Source organism: Neurospora tetraspora (assembly GCF_033439725.1).
Source record: "Neurospora tetraspora strain CBS 560.94 chromosome Unknown B0H65scaffold_2, whole genome shotgun sequence".
Taxonomy (NCBI): domain Eukaryota; kingdom Fungi; phylum Ascomycota; class Sordariomycetes; order Sordariales; family Sordariaceae; genus Neurospora; species Neurospora tetraspora.
This window is the reverse complement of record NW_026944384.1, coordinates 3,384,463-3,408,624: the sequence shown is the minus strand read 5'-3', so window position 1 is coordinate 3,408,624 and position 24,162 is coordinate 3,384,463. Positions and strand designations below refer to the sequence as shown.

General features: G+C 52.5%; 8 protein-coding genes across 8 annotated transcripts; 4 read left to right on the top strand and 4 right to left on the bottom strand.

Moving 5' to 3' along the window:
* Positions 1–266: 266 nt before the first annotated feature.
* B0H65DRAFT_506646 (Pre-mRNA-splicing factor SPF27) lies at positions 267–1,011 on the top strand (the record flags this gene model as incomplete). The annotated part of the gene is made up of 2 exons (XM_062828077.1): positions 267–303; positions 374–1,011. The coding sequence occupies 2 exons, from the start codon at positions 267–269 to the stop codon at positions 1,009–1,011; spliced, it is 675 nt and encodes a 224-aa protein (XP_062684496.1).
* A 577-nt stretch (positions 1,012–1,588) lies between these two features.
* Positions 1,589–2,812, bottom strand: B0H65DRAFT_440125 (putative reg SU protein; the record flags this gene model as incomplete). Its single annotated transcript, XM_062825463.1, has 2 exons — positions 1,589–2,278; positions 2,345–2,812. 2 exons carry the CDS (start codon positions 2,810–2,812, stop codon positions 1,589–1,591), a joined length of 1,158 nt encoding a protein of 385 aa, XP_062684495.1.
* A 2,926-nt stretch (positions 2,813–5,738) lies between these two features.
* B0H65DRAFT_110472 (ligand-effect modulator 3 family) lies at positions 5,739–7,208 on the top strand. Its single transcript, XM_062820568.1, has 2 exons — positions 5,739–6,065; positions 6,153–7,208. The coding sequence occupies exons 1-2, from the start codon at positions 5,844–5,846 to the stop codon at positions 7,167–7,169; spliced, it is 1,239 nt and encodes a 412-aa protein (XP_062684494.1). The 5' UTR covers positions 5,739–5,843; the 3' UTR covers positions 7,170–7,208.
* A 756-nt stretch (positions 7,209–7,964) lies between these two features.
* Positions 7,965–11,714, bottom strand: B0H65DRAFT_110457 (transcription elongation complex subunit). Its single transcript, XM_062820567.1, has 5 exons — positions 11,338–11,714; positions 11,153–11,237; positions 10,975–11,096; positions 9,297–10,902; positions 7,965–9,243 (listed from the first exon to the last, which is right to left on the bottom strand). Exons 1-5 carry the CDS (start codon positions 11,512–11,514, stop codon positions 8,135–8,137), a joined length of 3,099 nt encoding a protein of 1,032 aa, XP_062684493.1. The 5' UTR covers positions 11,515–11,714; the 3' UTR covers positions 7,965–8,134.
* Positions 11,715–12,858: 1,144 nt separating this feature from the next.
* Positions 12,859–14,428, top strand: B0H65DRAFT_110414 (GAF domain-like protein). Its single transcript, XM_062820566.1, has 5 exons — positions 12,859–13,149; positions 13,279–13,383; positions 13,472–13,476; positions 13,601–13,680; positions 13,998–14,428. Exons 1-5 carry the CDS (start codon positions 13,147–13,149, stop codon positions 14,333–14,335), a joined length of 531 nt encoding a protein of 176 aa, XP_062684492.1. The 5' UTR covers positions 12,859–13,146; the 3' UTR covers positions 14,336–14,428.
* Positions 14,429–15,233: 805 nt separating this feature from the next.
* Positions 15,234–17,049, bottom strand: B0H65DRAFT_110394 (Glucanosyltransferase-domain-containing protein). The gene is made up of 5 exons (XM_062820565.1): positions 16,839–17,049; positions 16,199–16,770; positions 16,056–16,144; positions 15,662–15,995; positions 15,234–15,602 (listed from the first exon to the last, which is right to left on the bottom strand). The coding sequence occupies exons 1-5, from the start codon at positions 16,966–16,968 to the stop codon at positions 15,360–15,362; spliced, it is 1,368 nt and encodes a 455-aa protein (XP_062684491.1). The 5' UTR covers positions 16,969–17,049; the 3' UTR covers positions 15,234–15,359.
* Positions 17,050–18,520: 1,471 nt separating this feature from the next.
* Positions 18,521–21,232, bottom strand: B0H65DRAFT_110368 (uncharacterized protein). The gene is made up of 3 exons (XM_062820564.1): positions 20,731–21,232; positions 19,090–20,651; positions 18,521–19,035 (listed from the first exon to the last, which is right to left on the bottom strand). The coding sequence occupies exons 1-3, from the start codon at positions 20,946–20,948 to the stop codon at positions 18,641–18,643; spliced, it is 2,175 nt and encodes a 724-aa protein (XP_062684490.1). The 5' UTR covers positions 20,949–21,232; the 3' UTR covers positions 18,521–18,640.
* Positions 21,233–22,292: 1,060 nt separating this feature from the next.
* On the top strand, positions 22,293–23,857 carry B0H65DRAFT_440119 (P-loop containing nucleoside triphosphate hydrolase protein; the record flags this gene model as incomplete). Its single annotated transcript, XM_062825462.1, has 3 exons — positions 22,293–23,026; positions 23,080–23,317; positions 23,372–23,857. The coding sequence occupies 3 exons, from the start codon at positions 22,293–22,295 to the stop codon at positions 23,855–23,857; spliced, it is 1,458 nt and encodes a 485-aa protein (XP_062684489.1).
* Positions 23,858–24,162: the final 305 nt, after the last annotated feature.

Sequence of the window (24,162 nt, the reverse complement as noted above, 5' to 3'; positions counted from 1 at the left end):
CTACTTCGCGCTACTGTATCGCATCGCATCGCAAACATATCGTATCGCATCACAAACCGCCAGTCATATCGCAACGCCAGAACACCCTATCACAACCTCCAGGTGTCCTCACGACTGTCAACAATCCCAACGGAACTCGGTTAATCAGCTCTGCGCGAACTTTTCACAGCGAAACAGACAAGCCGAGAAAGGACAATAACACATCAAATTTCATCACCACCTCGCTCCCAAAAGCCAGCGACAAGTCGCATCGCAAAACCACCAAAATGCCACTAATAACCACAATCCACGAATCCCTCCCATGTACGTCCAACTCTTCAACCCCCTCCTCCTCCTCCTCCCCTCAACCCAACTAACCTCCCCTGCTCTACAGACATCGACCCCGAACCCACTCCCTCGGACCGCTCCGCCGCCGAAGCCCTCATAGCCACCGAACGCTCCCTCGTCCCAGACGACCCCTATCACGCGCTTCTCCCCCCTCCCTACTCGCCCTCTTCCCACCTCACCCCCCTCCTCCAATCCGAATTCGACCGCATCGCCTCTTCCCTAGCCACGAACCCTGATGCGCCACCCAAACTCAACGCCCTCGACCTCTCCCGCTACTCCTCCCTCCCCGAGATCCCCACCCCCTCGGACCTCACTGCAATGGACAGCTCCGAAGCCAGCACCCTTCTTTCTTCTTTACTCGAAAAAGCCTACACAGACCACGCCTACGTCGCCCAACGGCGGGCGCACCTAGCTCTGCTGGACGCGTACGGCAAGAACGCGTGGCTGATTGGCAATTGGCAGTTGGAGGGGGAGCTGAAGGCGATTGAAAAGGAGCTGGCGGAGGCGAAGAGGGAGATTGATCTGGTAACGCTGCAGCGGAAGCAGGCGCAGGACGAGGCCGGGCCGGAGATTTTGGGGCTGGAGGATACGTGGAAGAAGGGCGTGGGGAGGGTGTTGGAGACGGAGGCGGCTGTGGAGGGGCTGAGGAGGCAGGTTTTGGAGGTTAGGAGGGGGATGGAGTAGGGGGTGTGGTGGCAATTCAAGATGGAGAGGAGATTTCATTGCGTTTTTTTTATGTCTTGGTTTTAAAAGGCATGGTACGGAGGGTTTTGCTGTATAGACACATGGGGGAAAGAATGGCTTGGTGAGGCATCAATCTGCATCAGAGGAGGGCGTGTCACAAAAAGAGCGATGAAGAGGTTTCGACAAGGACAAAGGAATGAACTGATAGGTAATTTGCACAATACTCTACCCTAATAGACACCGGGGTAATGTGAGAAGCAAGACCAAAACAGCGGATGTGCAATAAAACTGAGTAATATGTGGAGATTATCGGTTGGCACGAGGCATGGGAAATCAACAGTTCACATTTCAGGGAACAAATGGGGCTTCAATGACAATGGATCATATCAGTGCATGTTGTACTAAAACCTAGGTAGACGCCTTTCCTGGCAGCAATAAAGCTAACAGCAACAACTACTAACTACTTCCGTGTCTCCAAGTCTTGAACCTCAAACCCAGGCCAAGGAACGGACCATACCCAACAGTGATGAAGAAAGCCGTTTTAATCTATAACACTTCAATTTGCACTCTTGTTTCCTCAAGACACCTGCAAAGGATCCACCTCTTCCACTTCACCATACCTGGTCCTCCGCAGGATGCTTTCGATCGGACCAAGCAATCTCTGGAAAGCATTCTTGCCAAGCCTGGCAACCTTGACCTCAGTCTGGCTAATGACGCTGGCCGCGCGAGGGGCATCGTTCAGCAGCGCAAGCTCACCGAAGAAATCGCCCTTCTTGTAGTACTTAACTGGAGAATCGTTTCCTCGCTTGAACGCTGCCGCCTCGCCAGCCTCCAACAGGAAGAAGGAGTTGCCGGGGTCACCCTCAAGGATGATCTCATGGCCAGCAGGGTACTTTTGGCTCTCGAGAGCATCCGCAATCTTGGACCGCTCATATGGCGTAAGGGTCTTGAGGATGGGCACTTCTTCGAGAAAGCTCTCGTACATCCGACGACGAGAGAAGGTCGACTCCATGAGAATTCGCCGGAAGGTGACACGATCAAGCGCCCATAGTGTGCACTGGGCCTCAGCAGAGACGACAGTGGCAGCACGGGGTGCGTTGTACATGAGGGCAAGCTCACCAAAAGAGCCACCCTCCGCAATCTCGCCAACCTTCTGTCCCATACCGTCCGGGCCGGGTTGGAGAGCGCCGGTGCTGTTGACATAAACCTCGAAACTTCCCTTCTCTACCACATAGAAATAATCACCGGCATCGCCTTGAGTGATCACCTACATAAAATGTCAGAAAAATCATGATTTTCGAAATAGAGATTTGCAGTGGCTTCAAGTACTAACCTTAATCCCTTTAGCAGGCACCGGCTTCTCTACCAAAGCACCCAATACCTGGGCACTCTGGTCGTCCTCAAGGTGACTGAAAAGAAAGTTGCCGCCGATGGCTTTCTTCAAACGCTCAAGCTGCTCTGGTGTCTTCTGGTGAACAGGAGGTGACCAGTTATCGGAGTTATCCGTAACTGGTTTCAGGGATTCTGCCGAAACGGAGGTCCGGCGACCCAAGTTGTAGTGAGCAGGGAAGTCGTCGGGTTGGCGCCAGACGGGCAGGTCCGACGGAGCATCGCCGCCGAAGCCGCTCCACAACGAGGGCGCAGTGTCGTTCTTGACGCCGAAGTGGCGGTTTGTAGGCGAAGTGATAGTATCGTTCTCGTCTTCCTCAACCAGCCTATGCATTGGGCCAGATTCAGATCTGCCTGAACCGCCAAACGGGTTTGCGTTCCCAAAAGGGCTGGTGAAACCTGTGCTCGACATTGTGGTGACGTTGATCCCAACAGATGAATTTCGTAAGGTATGCCGAGCTGAATCGAGAGCTGTTGCCTTATATCAGACAAATGTTCGAATCAAATATGCGAATGCTTGTAGCTAGGACCGAACACTACCTACTGAGACTGGGGAAAGGGATCCAAAGCTGTTCTGTATCCGAACTTTATTTTATAATTCGCGAGCAAAAGTCGGATGGAGATTGGAGGGTCGAAAGAGACTGGAGTGTCTGTAATTAAACACGGGGCGTTGGAAGGTAGATCTTTGGCGCCTGGGAGCACTTTACCAAATTAGCACCTGATTACCGAAAGAACAAGTACAGATCACCCGCATAGATCTTGACATCGGATCAAAGTGGAATTGCCGAACGGGAGATTGCGAAATTGACAGAATGACATGGCGCAGACAAGAGATCGGTCTTGGGATGACAGTAGTCCACACTCCATGTGATCTGTTTGACCACGAACCTATGCGACGAAGCGCACAGGTACAAGATGTTCGATGGCACAAAGCCAATGCTGATCAGAGCAAACAAGGTGAGACATGGCTGAAGAGATTAGGGAACTTACCTAGGGATCACCGTAAGCTGGTGTAGGATAGGTGGTATCGAGAGGTCAAGGTCGCAAGCAATCTCGTGGACAACAGAGTGTTGCGGTGGTCGCGAAGGCCGGAGATGGATGGATAGGTTTCAGGATGAAAGACGAGCGGGATTGCCGAATGGGCGATGGCAAGGGAGCAAAGGCTCGGATGCTTTGACCAGCTCGTAGCCTGAAGCAGAACAGAACGGAAGGCTGTAGTGTGGACAAGGAAGAAAGGCCGAGAGACAAGACGGTTCGGCAAAGACCGCACAAGTTGTTGCGACCGAATTCTGGTGTCGCGAGGGCAATTGCGGTTGCGGTTGCGATCTCGCTTGCAGTGGAGTTGCCTTGTAGCGACGCAAGAAAGAAGCGAGGCGGCTGTGGCGAGGCGTGTTGACCGAACGAAGCAGGCGGCGGGGAGCTGTGTGGGTGGAGGTGGAGGTGGAAATGATGGAACTGGGAATGGAAATAGCAACAAGGCTCAACCACAGAAGACTGGAGAGCTGAGCACGACCACGGCAAATGAGACAATGGAGTCTTCCGTTCTAACTGTCTTTGTTATAAGGGCGAGAGAAGAAGCGCGGGAAGCACAGAGAGCAGGAGAGCTGGCATGAGGGGAGTGATGTGGAGGAGGTGAACTGAAGCTTTAGGTTTTGGCGGGCGGGTGGGGTGGGTGATGCCGTTCCCGCCCTACAGTGCGCTCGTTATCTGGGTTCTGGGTCGTGAAGGCGCTGGCGGTCGACCGTTGCCGTGCTGGCGTGCAGGGTTCCATCTCATGCGATTTCCCTTCCCGGCCATCGCCTCAGCTTGGCCATTAAGGTAGGGCCGTGTCACAGAAGGCTTCTAAGAGCCTTCCAGAACCAATTGACTTCTGATTCAGCAGGCGGCACAGATTTGACCGACAGAAGCCATACCTTAGCTCCTCATCTTAGGTTCCACGCAATGTTAGTTTTGTCTGCCGTCATTCAATTAAAGGCAATCCCCTCCTCCGTTCCCTGGTGGGAGCAAGGCCCACCCCTCTTGAGCTCCTTGCTGCTTCTCCACAAGTTCCGCTAATCTGTCGAATCCTTCTAGAAAACAAGCACGAGCCCTCATGCGGCTCTCCCCCTCTTCTTCCCTTGCTTCTTTTTGCGTCCCTGTGTGGCCTGTCCAATTGTGTGTGCCAGCTCTCTTCTCGGGTGCCAGCTTGCCCGCATTGCCGGCCATTCAGATGTTCTGTCGCCGGGGTTGCACATGTGGTTGGCTGTAACCTCATCGACCCCGTCTGCCCCCGTCGGGTGTCTGACGTGTGAGTCTGATGCTGTCCTTCTTCTTCGGCTTCTCTTGCAGATCTCGGCACCCATTTCGAAGCGTTTTGCAAGCCAAAAACAGCCTCTTTTTGCGGGTGGCAACCGTCCCCGAAGACTTGGCATTGCTTGTTAGTTTTACCCCCAATAATGATCTCGATGCCGTTCGACAGCCGTTCAACTTTTGTCTCAACGGTTCGTTCTACGAAACCTAAAAAGAAGATCCAAAGCTCTACACACACAACGGCAAAGAAGTGTCACGAGTGAACCCGGGTGAGATGATTGCGGAGTGTTTGCGTCCTCTTTGGTGTACATACACCGTAGTGTCCGGTTGACCGGTCCCCATCAGATCAAGTGGAGCGGATGAGACATGGAATATGTTGCAATCAAGATACTGATATGCAAAAGGCCGAGATACTACCCGGCGGCCCGAGCAGTACGCACAAGACACACAGTTGAAATCATGGATTTTGAATTGAGTGGTGAGCCTGGAGTAGCAGGACATAAACGGTGTGCAAAAAAGTGAAACAAAGAGGTTGGTGGCACGTATAGAGGCTTGCGGCTCACTCTGTGACTTTGGAGGTTGAATTGCCCACGGAGTGTTGTCTCCCGAAGCAGCGTCTCTTTGAATGACGATTGACGTGCATTCGCGGGGCTGCGGAGAATGGCCCGTGCGTCTACCGCCTTAGCGTTCCGCCAGGACAAGCTCTCACTCGCTCACGTGAGACATCTCGTGAGACTGTTCAGATGAAATCCGAGTGTGAAGTCAGATTTCTGAACGTGCCCCACTCAGAATTGGAAACATCACAGCCTCCCTGCCAAGAGGAAGGCACGGACCATCTCGCATTGCTGCAGCGCCCCAGAAGGCCGAAGGGTCCGCGTCTGCGTTCCACTGCCCACTCAGGTCTCGAGCCATTGCAGCGATGGAGTGCATCCCGTCCTTGTAGCGCCCGGGCCCGACTGTCAACTGTCGACCGCACCATTGACAATTCCATTGCCCGCCTTCAGACTGTCCCTGTGCAGTTGTGTGTGTTCCTGGCGCCGCCGTCCCATCATCAACTTTGAAACGGCTTGCATCAACGCAATCTCCCATCTCCTGGTCTTCGATTCGTTCCAACCTCTTAGCGACGACAATAGTTACTGGAATAACCCGATATCATGGCACCTCGCCGTCGCCGTGGCGGCCGCGATGGCTCCCAGGACGGCAATTCATCAGAGACAGATGCTCCCAAGAACCGTCCGCCCAACACTGCTTTCCGCCAGCAGCGAATGCGCGCCTGGCAATGTGTGCTCACACCGAAACTTATCGTCTCCATTTTCACCGTCCTCGCCGCCATCTATCTCGGCTTTGGCGCTTACTTGACATATCTCGCCTTCACTGTACTTTTCCCCCGGTTCCCTTGTGCCCCCTGTCACCTCTTGCAAAAGTGTCCGACCAGCCGCTGACCATGTCGCACATCTTGTCAGGTTCGAGATATCAGTATTGACTACACAGACTGTCTAAGAGATGCGCCCAAAGGAAATGGCACAAAAGCATCGATTCCACCTGATAATGTCAAGTCGCATTTCTCGTCATCCGCCCTGGCCGCGCACCCGAACCTAGACCCCAAGAAAATGTCGACATGGCATGTCGAGGAACGAAACGTAACCTTCGAATGGAGCGGCGTCACGGCCCCGAGAAACATCTGCGTTATCTCGTTCCCTATTCCCGAGGAACTCCCGGCCCCCGTCAGCTTCTACTACCACCTCGACAACTTCTACCAGAACCATCGTCGCTACGTTAACTCGTTCAACGCCAAGCAACTTCTGGGCGATGCCGTATCCAAGGATGTTATCGACGGCTCGACCTGCAAGCCACTGGACCTCGACACTCTAGGAAGCGGAAAGGTCATCTACCCGTGCGGCGTGGTGGCCAACTCCATGTTCAACGACACCTTCTCCAACCCCTACAACGAGCAAAACTCTACCGACTACGTCATGTCCAACAAGGCCGGCGACATCAGCTGGGAGGGATTGAAGGATCTATACGGCCCGACCACGTACTCGCGGAACGACATCGTCCCCCCACCCAACTGGGAGGCCGCCTGGCCTAACGGCTACACGAACGACACCAAGCTGCCTGACCTCAAGAACTGGGCCGACTTCCAGAACTGGATGATGCTCGCCGCCTCTCCCGACTTCCACAAGCTGGTGCGCAAGAACGATCACGAAGCCATGAAGGCCGGCAACTACCGGATCGAGATCGTCGACAACTTCAACACCACCGTCTACAACGGACACAAGTCTATCGTGCTTACCACCATCACCGCCATGGGCGCCCGCAACATCTGGCCAGGGATAATATTCCTCATTGTTGGCGGCATCTGCCTCATTCTTGACGTCTACTTTGTCTTGTCCTTCTTCATCTGGAAGCCCCGTAAGCTGGGCGACCCGTCGTACCTGTCGTGGAATCAGCCTTCGGCCGCTCAGGCGGGGTCGACATGAACGAACGAACAACCACACACATACTTCACAAGCAAGTAAGACAAAACACAACGAACGAAGATATAATATAGACCCTAATTACGCTGTGAGATGGATGGCTGGTATGAATGGATGGATTGACTGGATGAAAATTCTCACCCGGGCGGGATGAGGTTGAGACGGGGGCTGGCTGGCTGGTCGAAACATGAAATGAGATAGAAGGGGTGGAAAGAGTGAAGAGAAGGGGATAAGAGAAGGAGAAAGAGAGAGAGAGAGGAGAGGTAGCACGAGCGTTGCGTGTGGGCGGTTCTCCTGATCCAACATGGAACCGCCCCTTGTTGAGCTTTGCCTGTTGTTGTTTTCAAAAAAAAAAACTTCGCTGGGTTTTGTTGTTCAGCACGCGCTCACACAGTCTTTTTGGGATATCAATAACTGAACGGCGTCTTGGGTTTGGTATAGTTTTCGTTTTACTTCTTAGTACAGATACATATCATGAGACCTGAGTCTCATTATCTATTAACACGTTTCTGAAAAAAAAAAACTGCCTGTTTCTGTTTTCAGCGCCCTTTCTTGACTTCATATCAAGTACTACTGTGCGTGCCAGCCTGTGTGAAAGAAGTAGTTTACTACTACCTACTTTGTTCATACGACTACAGTACCAAACAATAATTTCCCATTTGCACGCCAGCCAAATTTGCCCATTGGAAGAAAAAACACTTTGCACAAAAAACCAAATCCACGCCGACCTAGGAAAGAGGAAAAAGGGAAACTCTGAAAAAAAGCTAAACTTGTACACAAGCCCGATTTTGTATCCCTTTTCCCATGATACGCAAACTCACAAGGCAACAAAAGCCAACTGATTAACCTTGTTATATCGTGAGAAAGAAGGGAAGGGTTTTGATCAAGAGGGGCCATTCATCTGGATAAAACAGCTCCTCTTGGTCATACCCGTAATCGTAGAGACGAAGACCAACCAAGTCAGTCCTCTATTTTCTCCGCTTCTTGGGTGCCGCGCGTTCCTCCTCGTCGTCGAAGCCACTCTCCCTGTCACGCTTCTTGGCCTTCCTCTCCAGCTCATCCCAATCCTCGCCCTCCTCTTCCTCGCTGTCTTCCGCCTCATCGCTGGCCTCCTCGGAGGCGTTGGAATCGTACTCGGAATCCTCTTCGCTGGACTCGGAAGCGTCCTCCAACTCACTCTCACTAATCTCGAAGGCGCTCTCCTCTTCCTCCTCCTCGACTTCATCGTCGTCGCTGTCGTTCTGCAGGAAGCCCCAGCCGCCATCCAAGAAGAACTGATGGGTATTGGCAGTGACAGTCTTCATGATGACGCCCCAGTTGAGGTTGAGAGGACCCTCTGAGAAGGCAATGTCGGACGAGTCGAGGAACTCCTTGACGTCCTCCAGAGATTCGACAGGAATTGTGTTGATGTGGTATGGTGGCCTTGTGAAATCTTTGAAGACAAACACTAGATCGAAGTTTTTGAGACCGAACTGGACGCGTTCCAGATGGGCGACTTCGATGTCCTCTAGGGTGATGACCATAAATGGAGGCTCGGTGATTTGGATGAGACACTCCGTGGTCGGCTGGATGTACACGTTACTGCGGAACGGCACACCGTTGAAGCCGAGGTCACGGAGCGGCATATCCACCTCAATGCCCTCGTTGCGGCCCGCTTCAGCAATCTTTTCCGCGAACGACTTGAACAGGCGGTCAAGCTCTGCGCGGCGCCGGCGTTCCTCCTGTTCGGCCTCGAACTCATCCTCGTCGCCGTAACGATACTTGCGCTTCCTATTGCCGGTCTCGTCGAACTGAATGTCGGTGGCTTCCCTGTAAAATTGGACATCCTTCGTCTTCTTCTTGTTTCCAATGATAATGGGATCCTTGAGGTGGATGTGGATGATCACGATCAACTCGTGCTGGCACGGTTGGAAGAAGAGGTGGCGAACGTTGGAGAAGAGGATATCCACGCGTTGCGTTGTGCTGAGAGGTGACTGGTAGCGAATACCGTTCTGGTGAATCTCCACCTTACCAGGCACACGCTTGCCCTCCATGGCCGGCCGGATGAAGACATTATCCAATACGGCGGGCCGACGGTCTGAAATTTGGTCAGTATGTTGTAGTAACAGTTGTTCCAGGTAAGCGACTTACTTCTGATTTCAACGAGCTTGTCCTGCTCAACTACATCCTCCATATCCTTCTTCTCCTGCTCCTTCTTGACAGCGTCTCGTTTGAGGTTCGAGATTTGGTTTGCAATGTCGGCATACCTGTCGCCATCAGTTGATTTGAAAGTCAAGCTCCTGACGAAGTGCGCAGATGCATCTTCGAAGGGCTGCTCATCCTTGCGACCCACACCCTGGCCAGGAGATAAGAAGTTGATTCTCAAGAAAGACCACTCGCCCTCATCACTCTTGCTCGCGTTCTTGATGGTGTTAATGTGGAAGGGTACCGGCCTGCCCATGACAGGGAGCACAATGGTGGCGTTCTTTTGGTCGATGACGATGCCCATATCCTTGACCTTGGGCGGGAATTGGTTATCCCGCTTGTAAGATTCGAAGCGCTTGAACTTCTTGATTTCGACACCGTTCTCATCGGCGGTGGACTCGGCGTACTTGGCCAAACCCTCCTTCTGCTTCTTCTGCGCAAGTTCCTTCTGATGCTCGCGACGTCTCTTGTCCGCGTCCTCGTCTACCGTTGTGTTACGCTCAGAGCGCAGACGAGTGCTGGTGATGTTTTTAGTTGCAACAGCACCCACCCTGGAGTCCCGCTTCTCCTTCTTTGGAGTGGGCTGCGCTTCTTCCTCATCTTTAAAGAAGAACGAGGTCGCATCAACGTCCACAGGCGCTTCGCCAGTGAACACCACCGGCTCGGAGCTAGTGACACGGATCGTATCGGTAAGGATCAAGGAATAAACCTTGCTGTTCTTGTCCTGGGGGTTGGGGTTCTGAATATCACTGAAGCCGGTGGTCACAACCAATGTCATGCCATCCTTGAGGGTGCGAGTGTTCTTGCCATTAAGAATCAATGTCGGATCCTTATTCTCGAGGCCGATTCCAAAGCCGACGTTCTTGAGGAAGTGCTTCTCAAGGTCGGGCTTCTTGGACCGCACAAAGCTGTAGGCCTTGTTGTACACATCCTTGACAGTGGCACCATCCCGAATCTCCTTGAGAATGAGGTTGTGGACAGCAAGTAGGAACTTGTAGTTGCTTTCTTGGGACTTGTTGGGGTCGACCATGAAGGTTCTGGCAATCTGGGAGCAGTAGGACTTGTATCTGAGTCCCATAGCCGCGATGATAATTCCCGGGTGGAGAATATCATTGTCAGAGTCAGCCTGCCACTTCAGATCGAATTTGCCACCACTTTGGACGATGGGACCAAGAATCCAGTCCAACTGTTCGGGATCGAGGTCAGCCGGGAGCTTCTGTCGGTTGGGCAGCTCGACGGTCTTCCAAAACTTGTCGTCTTCCAGTTTGTTGAAAACCTTGTCGGCTAGCGCGCTGTGCTTGATCTTCTTGTCTTGGTCGAGGATATTGGACATTTCGTCGAGGAAGTAGGGGGTCAGGAGGGCGACGCAAGCCTTGGACGAGGTGCGCATGGCGCGAAGCTCGGTCTCATCCTTGACAGAGAAGGCGCCAGCAGACAGAGCCTGGGCAACGTCAACTTCCTCCACATCCTTGCAGTTATCGGCGTAAACCTTCTTCCATTCGTCGATAAAGGGGCCCTTGGAGGTGTCCTTGGTAAGGACGCCAACCTTCTTCTGTAACGAGGGGAGAGTTTGTTAGAACTGCACCAAGAACATGATATGCGCCCAAAAAATGATGTAACTTACGCCCGCGGCCTTGATGGCATCCGTGATCTTGACGAAAAGCTTCTCGTTCTCGGCGGCATCCTTGCCTCGTACGAGGACCTCAACGGGGTATCTGCCGCCCTTCACTTGGTCGAGGTACTTGGCTATTAAAGTGTCAGATGGTTTATCGGCGTTGTTGGGTCGGGAGTATCGAGCGAACCTTTCTTTTGGGTGGTAAGAATGTAGATGGTGTCGAGGGTAAAGAGCATGAGGGTCGTCGGGAACTCGTATCCTAGCAGCCAGAACTTTACGTAGAGCTATCAGCAGCTGTCTTTTGACTAGAATGGCGCACCAGACGCACAGCCAGCGCGCGCCAAGCGTACTCTCCAGGAGGGTATAACTCACATGCATAGCGTTGTTCTTGTGGAACTCGGGGTTCTCGTCGACCTTGCCCATCAAAACGACGATGGAGGAGACGCCACCGAAGAGGGCATCCCCGGAGCGCTTGTCGGCCTTCCAGGCATTGTAGAAGTGCGAGACGCGCTCCTGAAAGACCTTGCTGTCGATTTGGATGTCTGCCATGATGAGCGACGGCACAGCGGCGCGCGAGTGAAAATGGCAGAAACAATCAAAACAGCAGAGGTTTGTGTTTGGGTGAAGTCGTGCTTTTTGCGAGGGGCTGCTTGCTCTGGTACTGACGGTGGCGGCAGACACCCTTCAGGATGAACAAGGCCAAGATACCACACCTCTCCAGCGGCACTGCTACAGTGCCTGCCAGCCGGGGTCCGGACTCCGGTCCCACTGCAGGCCAAGACACAAAAATTCCCGTGTCGCGCGTCGCTCACGTCACGGACCACAGCTCTTGGCGCCCCTGTCCACTGTCTCGCGTTGGGATGCCTAAGAGGTTTTCTGTTATGCCTCAGGCAGCTATTAATCCGCTGGTTGCCACGGCAATGGTGGCATTCGTAAGAGCTGCAGAGTATCAGTTGGCAGTTTTAAAAGCCAACTGTGATGAACACGGGAGGATTGTATGAGGATGCGGATGAACGAAGATAATATCGGAGTGAAAGTCTTGTCGTTGTGACTTCCAACTGCTTGCGTTCCTGATGTTTCCAGGTCGAACTTGTACCTCTCCTGTAAAAGGTGCATGCAGATGAAAGAGGGACGGCGGGACTGGGCGCTGGAAACGGATGGGTGGGGCTCGACAGGTGCGATTAAGGTCTTGGCAAGCGAAGCTCTCGGGGACCTTCCGAACTTCTTCAGTTCCACTTCAAACACAGAACTCTCCCCTTTCGCTTTTTCCTTCGACATGAAGCCCAAACAGCGATCAACTTAAACAATGCACCACAATCATTGAGAAACGGGCGCCAGCCACAACTGCGTCAGAACGACAACCATATCATCTTTAAGAAAGGACCCGATGGGACTAGGGATCGCGTATGAACACCAGTGTATGCATCTTGGAAAACCAGGGAGGGGCTTCGTTATAAATGGAAACCATCTTCCTTGACGGAGCAACATCCTCCCAATTGCGACATGAACTGAACACCGCAAGACACCGCCGTTGAATGTAAAGGAACGATGAATACCCGACTGGTTAGCGTCAATGAATCGTGGAAGATGACGAACGATGCTCATCGAATCAATCACTTAGTCACGACTTGACCATCGTTCACTACAAATCCAACTGCTGTATTGCAGAATACTTCCCGCTGCTGTATCAATGGCCATTTGGGCATCTTCTGAGCTCTAGTTCGGTAAACTCGAAACCACATATCGAAAGGACCAGACCACTCTGATGGAAGACCCGCGGCTATCTGCCCAGAATCACCAGGGGGGCCCTTGTGCTGAATTCTCCTACCTAGGATTGAGTTATGATGAGCCTCCTACCCGGCAAGCCATCCATCAAGTATTCACACGATTCTCTCCAATCCCATCTGGCTGATGATTCAATCCGGTCCCTCAAGCGGAGCAAAGTGGTGGATCCACCGGGAGCCATTCGGGACGGCCCATCGGCTGCCGGTGCAGCGGCTGTCCCGCACGAACCGGAGCACGTCAGCGCCATCCGGCCCCACTTCCCCAGATTCGGAAATGAAGAACGACAAATCTCAAAAAGTTCAAGGTCGTTTTCTTCGTGGTCCAACATCACCACTCTCACATACACGAATTCCAGAATCTGTACATAGGAAAAACGGGTCGTAATAATAAGTCAAAATGGTTTGTGAACAGTTCCCATTAATCAAATCATGGTTTTCTCAGGCAGTTGGACTCTCATCGCGCATACTAGCTACTAGCTACACCCACTCTGCCAAACCCGCTTAGACTAACCCATTCTCCATCATGTAGGTCCACGCCGACGCTTCCAACTTTGCCGCCGACATTACCAAGGAGGAGGCCTACCAGCAGGTTCTCGACCAAGCTGAAGGTCTCTTCTATGAGCAGAGGAACTGGGTAAGCTGAAAACCCGAAGCCTGCTTGGGGAACGCTCTCAAAAGATACGATGTCTAATATGATGGCCTGAATCATTCACATATATTAGGTTTGGTAAGTCAGCTTTAACTTCCCATTGAACCCCATTGCCTTTTCTCGGGGGATCCCTCTTGAAGATACACAAAGCGAATGTACACGAAGTCACTGAATCCTAACGCGACTCTTTCGTTTAAAACAGCAATCTGTCCAACTGCGCTTCACTTCTCTGGCACGCCTTCAAGTCGCTTCCTGCTCCGAGCAACCAGGTTAACTGGGCTGGTGAGTACTTGTTTGTTTCCGTTTTTGTTCAAGAACCAACTCAGCTTTTCTCCCTACCTCTACTTACTCAACAGGCCTTCTCTACCCCTTTCCCCTTAAAACCCTCTACCTCTTCAAAATATCCTGTCCGATTCATACACCCTCTTCGTCTCTGTCCTGAACACTCTCCTGCCTCTCAGAAGCACTTACACATCCACTTATCACCTCAACTCACCCCCTTGACCTCCCACCTCACCTCACCTCACTTCCCCTTCCTTCACCTCCTTTGACCTCCCTTCTCCTCCCTCCCCAAAAACCCAAACTAACCACCGCAACAGGTTTCTACACCCTCAACCACCCCTCCACCACCGAACTCATCCTAGGCCCCTTCCAAGGCAAAGTAGCCTGCCAAACCATCGCCTTCAGCCGGGGCGTATGCGGCGCGGCAGCCGCCACCAAGACCACCCAGCTCGTTCCCGACGTCGACGCCTTCCCCGGTCACATCGCCTGCGACGGCGACAGCAAGAGCGAGATTGTGGTTCCCATCGTCGTTGACGACAAGGTGGTGGCTATCATCGATGTGGATTGCGCGGAACTGAATGGGTTCGATCAGGTTGATAAGGTGTGGTTGGAGAAGTTGGCGGATTTGGTCGCGAGGAGTTGTGATTGGCCTTGAGCGTGACGAGACGAGGGGGTGAGGAGTGTATGATGGGAGGAGGATAAAGGGTAGGAAGGATGGTTGGTTGGGGCTTAAAACTGAAGGGGTTGCGAATAGAGTGAGGCTTCGGGTTGTTAACGTGCTGCTGAGATATAGATGGGAACATGTATCAGAATTGAATGGTATAGAACTCGTCCCCTCTTTCACAGAAAGAACGAAGTGGTTTCACAGTCCACCCACCCCATACCTTCCTTCACGGAGGGCAAACCGACACCATCGGACGAAATCTGGACCACCTGCGCCGCCGCGCTTGCCCTTAATAAGCAGCCAGTCCGCTCAACTGATCCCATTGAGGGTCTCTTCAGTGTGCCGTACCCCCCGCGGCCGTCGACGGAGGTCCCGCGTTCGACTCGGTTGCACGTCACGATTTCTTTCGAGTAAAGCTTGGATTTCGGATGTCGACACGTCCTCCGTACTCGTTCCCGAGGAGAATAGTAGTGCCCTGCTACTGTGAATCTTGCTTTATTTTTCAAATTTCTTTTTTTTTCCCTTTTTGATTCATTTCCTTTTTATATCGGCTGGCGAGTGAGGCAAAGGCGAGATATGTCATATGAGGACCAGGTAGTAAGAAGTGGCTTTCCTTTTTTACGAAATACCGACGACACAACCACTTCCCGGTTCTTGCTGTGAAAGAAGGGGTGAGTTCTATAACCCCCATTCTGCCTTTGTTAAACAAGTACATAACACTACTCTAGAAGCGGACACTTACACGCTCAAGTCGACGTGATGAGCAGGCTGGCAGAAAATTTTAAGGAGAAGAATAAGAACTAGTTCCAAATGTAGGTGATTACAATGATGTCCAGACTCGAAGACATTGTCTCACAATGGGTCACGGTTTCACGTTCTTAACACGAAATCCTGAAGAAAAAAGACATTATTCTATAGTATACAATGCACTCCGCTATCCAGCTGGACGGCAGCTATCAACGCCTCGTCATCAACTGGTAGATCTAGCAAACTTCAAGCTACATCGTTTCCTCATTTAGAGAAGAAGGGTACCGGTCAAGGTGAAGAACATGACCAATCCGGTGACAACGAAAGGAGCCTTGTCAACGGGACCGATACCGCGGGTGCTTCCGGCATTCTCACTCTGGCTGCTGGAAGGAGAAGCAGTGTTCGTGGAAGATCCAGAACCCGGTTGGGCGTCGCCAGTGCTAGTACCCTGGGCCTGCTGAGAGCCCTCACCCTTCAGACCGGGGCCAGTTCCAGCGCCATCCTTCATGAACTGTTATAATTTGTTAGTTAGATACCGTTAAGGTTTATGATTAAAACGATTCTCCTTACCTTCTTGGCACCCTCGGGAATAGCAGGCAGCAAAGTAGAGTCGACCATCCAGTTGGAGTCCTTGGTAGGGCAAGCAGCGGCCTTGGTAGTCGAGGTGAAGCCACCATCACCAGTGGGCGCCGGGTACTTGCTCAAGGCCTTGACGAAGTTGGCGAATTCGGGCTTCTCCTCAACCTTGCTTCCAGGTCCGAGCTTGGCAATTCCGTATCCGTTCGCCTCCAGTGCATACTCGTACATGAGACCTCCCGAGTAGACGCTGGTCATCTTGTCGCTCATGAGAGCCCCCATCTCGCCGAAGTCGCGGGTGTTCGTGATGCAACCATACTCAGAAAGGCTTATAAGAAGGTCAGTTATGCTGGTTTTGCAAGTTTCTCGGCGGAAAGTTGAGACTTACAAAATGGGGATGCCGTAACCAGTGAAGTTCTTCACCTTTTGGTCCCAGCCGGAGCTCACGAAGTCCGAACTGCACCAGGAATAATCGTTCTGTATCTCACGTTAGGTTCTGAGCTGCACAACTTGACCAAAAGGAAAACTTACGAAGGCGAAGAAGTCGCTTCTCTCGTCCTCGGTTCCACAGTTCATGTAGTTGGCAAGCTGCATGCGGTTCTGAGACACATCCGCAGCCGAGTATCCAACAGGAATCTTCCTGTAACCACGGTTGCCGATATACTGGCGCATATCACGAGTGGTGGCCTTGACATATTTGGCTGCCAGGGTGCTGTTGACCACATCGTTGATGACCTCGTTGCCCGAGAAGAAGGCAAGGGTGTTGTCGAACTTGGCAAACGCATCGATCGTGGCGAAAACGCTCTGGAGGTACTTGTCGTTGTACGACTGGTGGGGGTCGAAGCGGTTGAGCGAGTAAAGGGGACTGTTGGCGTCGATAACGACATAAATCCCGGCATCGGCCAAGAGATTCATGCAATCGTCGTGCTTCTTGGAGTTGTCCACCATGTAGACTCGAACGGTGTTGACTCCCATCTTCTTGAACTCAGCAACGTCGCGCTTGCACGTGTCGAGATCGGCCAAGGGATCCGTCATGCCGGACGATCCTCCCGGCTGGTAGTCGATTCCGCGAATATAGAAGCGCTCCTTGCCCTTCCAGAAGGCTATTCACAAAGAAATCAGTATCCCCGCTAATGTAAAGACGACATCTTCTGAAGCCTCGATCACTCACCATTTCCGGAGACTGTGACAGCAGGGAGATCAGCCCTCTTGTGCGGCTGCTCCTGCTCGGTTGGCGTTGGGCTCGCTGCACTGAGGCTGGCGATGGACGCCAAAGCCGACATCAAGCTGACAGACTTCATTTTGGCGCCGCGAATACTTTCGAGAGTTTGTGATACGTAGGCGAATAGACGGTAGCCGTGTAGTTTGCGCGTCGATAAGAATTATCGGCCAGTCTATTGGGATGGTGAGTCCAAAATGTGCCAGATAATGGTTGATTAAGTAAACAAAGTGAAGCAGAGATAATCAGAATAGAAAAGTATTGATGCGTGCGATCAAGAACAAACTGAACGAGGGGATTGGGCAAACAGCCTGTGTACTAATGAGGGGAAACCGTTTCAAACACGGAAATGTTGTTGAGAGTGGAAGGTGCTCTTGGAGGAAAGGGCAACTGGAGTGAAACGAGGAGGGGGAGGAGCACATAAAAGCAAGCCGTGTCACCACAAGGGATCAGGAGGTCGATTGCCAGCCATTCAGATTGTTGGTAAGCGCATTGCTCATCCCTTCCCGTGTCCCTTCACAAGAATGACCGAACGGGCAAGTTCCCTGGTGCAGTGGGGTTGCAGTGGTGATCAGACCGGTATAGGTACCTGGCATTAGACATTTTGGACGTATAATGGCTGATGATTCAAGGTTTGTGGATTGGTAGAGTCCCAGTCATTGTTCCGGAGGGAAACAGATTGACGGGATGTTCAAGATTTACCTGCTTCTGTTTCATGTTTTTCCACTGCCAGCGCAGACCTTTAACTTTTGTGGAAGGCTGTGCAACTCTCTCCTGCATATCACTCGAGATCAACATCCACGCATCGAGAAGGGATCTTCTGTCTTGCCTCGAGGTACACTCTTTGCAGCATTTCTTTTCTATCACAAGTATAACGAATTTCATTCGATATGCAAGCCATTCAGCGTGGTACTTAGTAGTCTAAAATAATAATAGAACAAGCCGTCGAGGATACCTAACTCGGGCTCCCCGAGAACATGTAGTCTCCGGGACATGTGGGACGAGAGTCACCCACCAAAGCGCTAAAATCCAATTGGCAAGGAGGACACCGATTGCCTGACATACAACCGTCTTGCTGTGTTCTTTGTTCCGTTTGCTGTAGGGAACTCGTTTCAGCATTCCGTGGGTAAACAAATATGGCCGAGTTCTGCTGGACCTTTACTCCGGAAGTCGAGTCTCCAAATGGTCAGGCTCGTAGTAAGAAGCGAGTGTACGCTTGGACGACACAAGGCACGAACTGTGACCTAAGCTCCCAAGAACGGATCTGGTACCCGAAACAGTGGCGCCCTCGGCAAAAAAGCTTGAACTCACGAACAATGCACAAGCTTGAAGCTTTTTGGATGGTGTGTGACTTTCGACTAGAGAAGACCGGAGATGAATTCCATGGAAAAGGTCCATGCACGATGCACCAACTACGTCATACCGTTTCAGGAACCTGTGTTCTTGGCAGGGGTACCCCAAACAACCAAAAAGGGGTAACGAACGAGAAGGGAGAAAAGAAGAAGCAAAGCTGACTACCAATCAAGAACACTCCTATACCAACGTCGCAGTTGAAAACTGATGTACAAATAAGGGCCCATGAGATCTTCTCAGGTCCCCGAGGAATGTAATTAAAGGTTTTCCCGTATCCATGGGGTGATAATCGAATCCAATCTTCACAGCCAGACCGGTGAGCTATCGCATCGCATCGCCGAGGCCAGTCTGGTGTCAAAACGAACCTGTCTTGAGCCCTGATAAGCGCACCGAGAGGTATACTAAACAGCCTGGACGTAGTTCGCAGGGACACTCTTTGTCACTCCTCCCTTCTCCACCTCTGCCCACCCGTCTCCTTGGTCCTCCTTAATCAGAACGAACCTCTCGCCCACAGTCATGCTATGCTCCGTGTCGCTACCAGCCTGGTAATCGTACAGCGCCTCAACATACTGCAGCTTCTTGGCTCCACGTCTTGGGGCCACCGCAGGTCCCTTCTTCTTCGTCGATGCCGCGATGGATGAGCCGCTGTTGGAGTAAGTCGATGGTGGCCGGCCCGATTGGCCCGTGTGCTGTGGTACGAGAGCCGTAGGAGTGGATGGTGGTAGTATCTCGACGTATGATGTCGGTACATTGCCTTCCTTATAGCCCGCCCGCACCCTTGTCCACCCGCTTCCCGCTAAAAAGTGTGTGAGCTACTCGTATCAATCATGCCATGGGCAACGGTACTTACTATCTGGTTCCAAGACCACAAGTTCTCTTCCCTCGGGCACTGAAAGTTCGCCTTCAGCTCCAGCCTCGAAGGTATAAAGCATCTTTGCCTTCTGTTCCTGATGGCCCCCACCATTAGGGGCGCTCCCTGGCAGTTCGCTAATGAATGTCGGGGGTGGCGGAGCCAGGATACGATTCGTCCGGGGTACACTAGACGGTGTTGGTAAGGCTGCCGGTGGCCTTGTATTAGGGACATCTGGAGGGGTATCGTCGCCAGGCGAAATGGGCCCGGAAATCGATCTTTGAGCGCTGGCCGCATACCCAGAACGCACCGAGCTGGCTGTATTTGACCGAGTAAGATCCGGCATCTCGTTAACATGGCTCGACGATGCGGTAGGCTTAAGCAGCGTGTTGGCCAGCTCTTGTCGTTCCTGCTTATACTTTTTACGCTCCTCCTTGTTCAGCTCCCCTGGGCACTCGGCTGGCACCTTCATCTCGCATTTGCTATGGCAAGTATACCCGCAGTCCCGGCAATCGAAGCCCTTGGCTGACAAGCCCCATATCCTCTCTCCGCACAAGTCGCAGTTGGTGGGAATCTTGAAGGTTTGCGACTTGAAATTGTGGCTCTTCGCACCCAGTGTCACGTCACCAACGGCTGAAGTGATCGTAGACGTCTCGACCTCTGCTGTCAACCGCTTCCGGTCGACTTGATGCAAGTCCTCTTGCTGCAAGAAGAGCTGTGAGAGAACCATGAACTCATCCTGTGTTTGCTCCGTCCCTTCAAGCACCCTCTGTTTCGCTCGCTTTGATGCTTCCACCTCTCGCCTCTTCTTATCTACCTCGCGCCGCAATTCTCCGAGTTGGCCCTTGGACTTGTTCAGCACGTTGCGCAGAAAGATCTTGGCTGGCTCGTCCGTAACCATGGAATCGTCATCGTGCCATACTGGGCTTGGCTCAAAGACCTTGTCGGGAGGCTCCTGGAAAGCGCCTGTATTGTGCTGCATGTACATCATGGAATCTAGCTGAGGTTCATTCCGCACAATCTCCTTGGCCATGTGGTCAACCTCACCACTGCAGTTCTGAAGCATAGAAAACTCGAGCTGAGTGGCTTCGGACCAAAACCCGTTCAACTTCATTGTGCGGAACTCGGCAAGATCTTGCAGGTTGTCCATGACTTCAGGAACGAATTCGTGGTAGTACTTCTCCTTTTGCTTGTTGGTAACGTTGATGGCGATCAGGTAGGTGTTCTTCATGTTGTTCATCTCTTGTAGCTGATGTTGAAACGAACTTTGCGCCTTTGCCTTGTCGAATGCCGACTCTGACTTTTTGCGTTTGCTCTCGACATCCTGGCATACCGAGTCGTACTTGGTCTTGACTTTCTGCAGTGCGGCATACTGGGCTTCCTTTTCTTTTTCGAGCTTTTCAGCATATTCGACTTGGCGCTTGCGTTGGGCGTCCAGTTTCATAGCCACTTCTTTGATCGGGTCCGCAATCTTGGTGATAAACTCGTTCGCGAGACGGTCGTGTTCGCTGGCGACCAGTTCAAGCTTCGTTAGGATCGTAGACCATGTGGTCATCGAGGCGCTAGTTACACGGAAATCCGTCAGTCAGCTGGCATAGAACACCTAAGCAGATGTGACCATGTTCCAAACCCTTATCGTACCTCTCGAGGGACCCAGGGGTCATTGTGGGGGTGTCGCCGACACTCAAGCTCGTTGACTTTTTGGCTTTCTTGTCGTAGTACTTCTTTGCTATCGCGCTCAGCTCGGCGCTGTATCGTTTCTCGGCGGCGCTCCGTTCGCGGAAGTAAGCCTGGACATCGTCGAAGAAGGCAATGTTGTTGGCCACATAGACATTGGCCGGTTTGAAGCCATCCTGCATGCGAGAATGTTAGTCCATGGCTATAACCACACGTTAAAGCCTCCGAGTTGGCCAGGAGAGACAAGGACAACCTTGAGCACGGTGCCGAAGGATGGCGCAATTTCCGCCTCGGCCATGGTTTGTTGGAGGAGCTTCCTTTAGTACGGAGAGTTGTTGTCGTGTATAGCCATGCAGATTGAAAGTCGGGTAAACATGCAATGCAGTCTTCGGGGAAGATGAATGGGATTGCGCCGTCGGCTGTCGGTCTGTCTGTCTGTCTAGATGGATGATGAATCGCGCTGTGCTGGTCCTGGGTATGTACAAGTGGAGGCAGGAACCCGTTAGGTCTTTGAGGAATGGACGGCCGAGAAGACGGGACCGAGGAGCGGGTGTTCTTTAAAGTGGAAGAAAGAAGCACAGCAGGATATATAGCGTAAAGGACAACTTGAAGCAAGTAGAGCAAGGAAGCAAGAAAAGGTAGGAGGTACCCCTCCAACAGCTGAAGGTAGTTATGAGTGCTAATCGGCTGGCTATCCCGGTCCGTACACGACACCGTAGCCCGAGCAGCCGGCGAGAGTTGGTACGATGAATGCCGTGCCCAGTGGCACTGCGCTTGGGTAATGAAAATGAGAATGGCAACCTGGAATGGGGTGCTGGTGGCTACCTTACTCAAGAAGGCCCCAGCTGTGCCGTCGGACCTGCGGCTTGGCCGGTGCTAGTGCGGTCCGGGTTCTAGGCAGTATGCGTTAACTGCATGAAGAATGAAGAAGGGACGATTCATGACCCCACTAAGCCACGCCGCTGGCTCGTGCTTTGTCCATTCTGGCCTGTCAGGGCATCCTGCCAGCGTCCACTCCAGGGCAGGTACCAACTGGAACTCTTAGAGGATGAAGGTGCAGATGCCCCACTATCACTGCAGTGGGAAGTGGTTTGATGGCGTCGCGACTTCCTCTCCAGTCAACCCTGCTGCCAGAATCTCTTTCTGCCGACAGCTATTCTTCTCGTAAGGTATTCTCTCCCGCCCACAAACCACTGCTGGCAGTTGCTTTGTGGTCACCAACAGCTCAACATTCCATTCGGACATCTGTCTGAAAGAAGCATTTTGTTTGTCCCAACGGTTGAACCCTCTTCTGAGGTAAGTTTGCCAGCTTGCGCCTTCTCGTCCTGCAGCCTTGGTCTGGCGCGTTGAGTTGGGACGCGGGGCACCAAGACGGGACCTAAGGAAGCGCAGCTTGAATCTTGACTCACCCACGTCTCAGCTCCTTGCGATAACCGAAATCCCAGGAGGACCAAACAACATATTGTATCGTACTGACCTTGCGACTTTGATCGTTGCCAGCAGTCTCTCCCAGATACGACGTCATAATGGCCGATCTCGCCAGCCGCATCACCAAGCCCGACGAGGCTCCGGCTGCCGCTCCCGAGGCTGCGCCCGCGCCTGCCCCTGCCCCTGCGTCCGAAGAGCCCAAGGCCGCCGAGAACGAGACCTCCATCGAGCAGAGCCAGAGCAACCTTGTAAAGAACGAGTACGAGGTCGAGATTAAGTTGAGCGATCTCCAGAATGACACCGAAAGCCCTCTCTACTCCGTCAGCTCGTTCGAGGAGCTGGGTCTCCCCGAGGCTGTCAACCGTGGCCTGCTCGCCATCAACTTCAAGAAGCCTTCCAAGGTCCAGGAGAAGTGCCTTCCTCTCATGCTCTCCGACCCTCCCCGCAACATGATTGCCCAGTCTCAATCCGGTACTGGAAAGACTGCTGCTTTCGTCCTTACCGTCCTCTCCCGCATCGACCTGTCCAAGCCCCACCAGCCTCAAGCCCTTCTGCTTGCTCCAAGCAGAGAGCTTGCCCGCCAGATCCAGACCGTCATTCAGACCATTGGTCAGTTCTGCGAGAATTTGATTGTCGAGGCCGCCATTCCCGGCGCCATCTCGCGCGAGACGGGTGTTAGAGGCAGCGTCGTCGTGGGAACTCCGGGAACTGTCATGGACCTTGTCAAGCGCAGGCAGTTTGACACCTCGCAGTTGAAGGTTCTTGTTATTGACGAGGCCGACAACATGCTTGACCAGCAGGGACTGGGTGACCAGTGTGTCCGCGTCAAGACGTAAGTTCATCTTTGGGCACATGTGTTATGCAACCTTTACTGACATCGAGTAGCATGCTCCCCAAGACCATTCAGATCCTCCTTTTCTCTGCGACGTTCCCCGACAAAGTTCTGAGATTCGCCGAGCGCTTCGCACCCAACGCCAACCAGATGAAGCTCAAGCATAAGGAGCTTACGGTCAAGGGTATTTCGCAGATGTTTATGGATTGTCCTACCGAGAAGGACAAGTACGACATTCTCTGCAAGCTCTATGGTCTCATGACCATTGGTTCTTCCGTCATCTTCGTCAGGGTATGTTTTTCCTCCAATTTTGTTTCAGGCTTGTGCTAATGTCCTTTCCTCCAGACGAGAGAGACGGCCAACGAGGTCCAGAAACGCATGGAAGCAGATGGCCACAAGGTTTCGGCCCTTCACGGTGCCTACGAAGGCCAAAGCCGTGATGTTCTTCTCGACGAATTCCGCTCCGGACGTTCCAAGGTTCTCATTACCACAAACGTTCTGGCACGTGGTATTGATGTTTCCAGTGTATCCATGGTCATCAACTACGACATTCCGATGAAGGGACCCGGCGAGAGGGAGCCGGACGCGGAGACATACCTTCACCGTATTGGTCGTACCGGTCGTTTCGGTCGTGTTGGTGTCTCGATCAGCTTTGTTCACGACCGCAAGAGCTTCGAAGCGCTCTCCCAGATCGCTCAGTTCTACGGAATCGACCTTATCCAGCTGAATCCTAACGACTTGGATGATACCGAGAGGAAGGTGCAGGAAGTTATCAAGTCGAGCAGGGCCCAGGCGGAGTACGTTCCCAGCGCTACTGATTCGGCCGCTTAGGGATTTGGCCGATCAATGAGTGTCAAGGGGGAGTCGTCGTCGTTGAAGTCATTGAAGTCGTTCTTCTCACCGGCGCCGCTGCTGCCGGAGACGCAGCAGTTTAGCGGATGGTGGTAAGCTAGTGCATAAGGAGTTTATCAACTGAATCATCTAGCGTAGGCGAGGGATCAAGTCTTTTTCATCGTTGCTGCGGCATCAAGATATTCAAACGGAAAGGGTATGTGGGAGTGAACTCATGATGCGCATATTCTGTCATTGAAAATGGAGAATCGGGAGTTTAGATCAAAGAGATACCAACAATGGGC